We start from the raw sequence: 3,005 nt of genomic DNA, 5'->3' as shown, positions 1-3,005 counted from the left end.
CAAATTAAATGAACGATTGAGATTGAGTTGTATTGGTTGTACAAATATAATGAGTTGTATAATAATTCATCTCTTCCTTTTCTCTTTTTTGAGAGAGAGAGAGGGAGAAGAGATGAATTATTATATATATATATATATATATATATATATATAAATAATGTCTAGTCATGAGGTGTCGTTTTTATTTCTCTCATTTTTTTAAAAAGCCTTATTTTTATTCCTATTTTTGTTAAATATTAATTTCCAAATCACCCCCCCCCCCCCCCCCCTCCCTCAAAAAAAACCACTTTATAAACCAGAGGAACAAACACCTTCATAACTTCATTCTCACACCCCATCACTCAATATGAAGATCAAGACTGCGGAACTCTTTTGTGCATCTCCGGCGTCCACCGCCATATGTACCACCATGAATCAGCATGCCATGGTCCGCCGTGGCGGAGGAGGTGGCGGCGGCGGCTCTACCCCAAGACCCATAAACCACCGCCACCACCATCAATACTACAATAACCACTACCAGTTTGATTTCGGAGATAAACCCAAATTCAAAGTACCTGCAATCCCTTGTACATCTCAACACCACATTGATCCCAAACCTTACACCGCTTACCTCCAGAAAATCAGAAAGAGTACTTCCTCCGCCACCACTACCTCCACCACCACCGCCACCGCCAAGAGTGCTGTTGCTCGAATTGGTGATGAGGGTGCTTTGGTAGCAAGGAGGAAAAGCAGTGCTGATATAAATGATAGAGATGCTCCTCGAGGTTCGTCGTCTAGATATCTCTTGAACAACCCCACCATTATTGAAGATCTTCAGGATTCCGATGATGTTTGTAACGCCGGCGCACTGGTCGTTAGCGAACCGGCATGGCCGGAATATCAAACCGATTCTCCGGTGATCAAGAAGTCTTTATCGTCGTCGAGACGGTCTCGTGGTTATGATTCGCCGGCGTTGGTTAAATCAAGATCACCGTCGCTCCGATTGGATGCTCCGACGGAATCTCCTGGTTCCAAATCTTCGAGGTCCCGTTCCCGTGACCAGGTTTGCTAATGGCTGCTTACCTTAAAAATCGCTACCAAAAAGAAAAAATTGTTTTTTTCCTGCAAATTAATTAAATTTTTTTATAATCCGAAATAATTCTTAAAATTAAAAAAAAAAATTAATGCCTCTTAATTCGAATTAAATAAATATATTTCGTGTGGAATAACGGTTTAAAGATGCGGAATATTACGGTATTCAAAAAAAATTCAGACAAAATATTTTTTAAATTCGAATTTAAAATTACCCTTTTGTTTTGTGAATCTATATATTATAAAAATAATTTATTTAATTCTATAAAATATAAATGGATCCGTACTTTTTAGTTCGAATCTTATCCTTATATATTAAATAAAATATGTTTTTAAACCGAAAATATAATTATTTTATTAGATTTTTAAAAATAAATAAAATGGGAAAAATGGTTTATGCAGGTTGTGGAATTGAGGGTTTCGATCCATTGCAAAGGATGTGAAGGGAAAGTAAGAAAACACATCTCAAGAATGGAAGGTATGTTTATTTTTTTGTAACCTTTATTTATGTTTTTCAATATTTAAATTGTTTTTTTAATAATATTTATTAACTGACAGTTTAAAGGCATATTTGTCTCACATACAGTATTATGTAATTGAACCTGTTTAAATGACCAAAATTTGATCATAAGTTAAACCTCAGGTTGAAAATTATCTGATAAATTTTCAAGAACACAGTCTGATGAAAATAAACATCTTTTAAAAATAAATTTTTTATCTTTTTTTTAATCAATTAGTAAAAAAATATGTGATTTTGGTGTTGATGGATGCATATGCAGGAGTGAAATCATTTCACATAGATTTGGAATCAAAGAAGGTGACGGTGGTCGGAGATGTAACTCCATTGAGTGTTCTTTCCAGTATCTCAAAGGTGAAGAATGCACAGTTTTGGCCTTCTCCTTCTCCTACTTCTGCTTCTGCTTCTCCTTCTCCTACACCTTTCGTTGCCATCGGATACTAAATTTGCACATTATCTCGATTTCTACTTCTTTTTCTTATTTGTAATGAAATATTTTTAATAGTTCCACGACTGTGTGTTTTTTTTTATGTGTGTTTTTTCGATAACCCTATAAATTCTTAGCTCGTAAAACACCTCGGGTTAAAAGAGTTCGATAGTTTGTTTGGAGGTTTTTTTTAAACTACCAAATAACACAAGGGTGTATATGTAATTGATTGTTATCATATACAATATACGCAATAGTTATCTCTTAAAAATCATGTTTTAGTGTTATTAAAATCATGTTTTATAAACATTTATGAGGGGCAAATGTGTCATTTCAACTTTGCCAGAAAGCAAGGAAATGGATAAAACATTCCTTATAAATAAAGTGAAGTAGTGACATAAATATTCTAATACAATAAAAATACAAGAAACGTCTTTTTTCCCATTCAAACCAATAGTTTGATCAGGTTTTTTGGAATGAAAAACTTAAATCCAACGACGCAATGGACGTCGGTGTACTATGGACGTCAAACAGTGACATCGTTTTTATTGACGATTATTACAAGGTTTGGTCGTGGGAAACCATGGCGTGTCGTGTGAAAACTAACAAAAATAAACAGTAAAATTACTTGGAGTGTCTTGCACCTTGTTCGTCACGTAATAACTTGTATTCTTGAAAACACTCGGTAATCAGATTGTAATTTGTTGTCATTGGCTTGCATGCTCCTAATCCTTTTATAGCATCTCGGTTGACGATTGTTTAAAGGTTGTACATTATTGTCTTTAATGAATCAATGGTCGTATCATAATGATGAGTATTACTTAAGCCATCGGTTATCATCAGTGTATTAATTAGGATAAATCTTCGATAATTGCATATTATTGCCTAGTTCTAAACAATAGACTAGTTCAATAATCCCATATACCTTTCAACATCAACTTTTATTAAAAAAAATTATGTAATTAAAGCTATTAAAACAAAATAAGATAA

The 3,005-nt window shown here is 33.9% G+C and overlaps 1 protein-coding gene across 1 annotated transcript; it reads left to right on the top strand.

Moving 5' to 3' along the window:
• The first annotated feature begins 346 nt into the window (after nt 1-346).
• On the top strand, nt 347-2,097 carry LOC112513472 (protein SODIUM POTASSIUM ROOT DEFECTIVE 1). The gene is made up of 3 exons (XM_025119749.1): nt 347-1,042; nt 1,474-1,549; nt 1,851-2,097. Exons 1-3 carry the CDS (start codon nt 347-349, stop codon nt 2,030-2,032), a joined length of 954 nt encoding a protein of 317 aa, XP_024975517.1. The 3' UTR covers nt 2,033-2,097.
• The last annotated feature ends 908 nt before the right edge of the window (nt 2,098-3,005 follow it).

Source organism: Cynara cardunculus (assembly GCF_001531365.2).
Source record: "Cynara cardunculus var. scolymus isolate 2C chromosome LG 5, CcrdV1, whole genome shotgun sequence".
NCBI lineage: Eukaryota > Viridiplantae > Streptophyta > Magnoliopsida > Asterales > Asteraceae > Cynara > Cynara cardunculus.
This window is presented reverse-complemented; position numbering and strand designations above follow the sequence as displayed.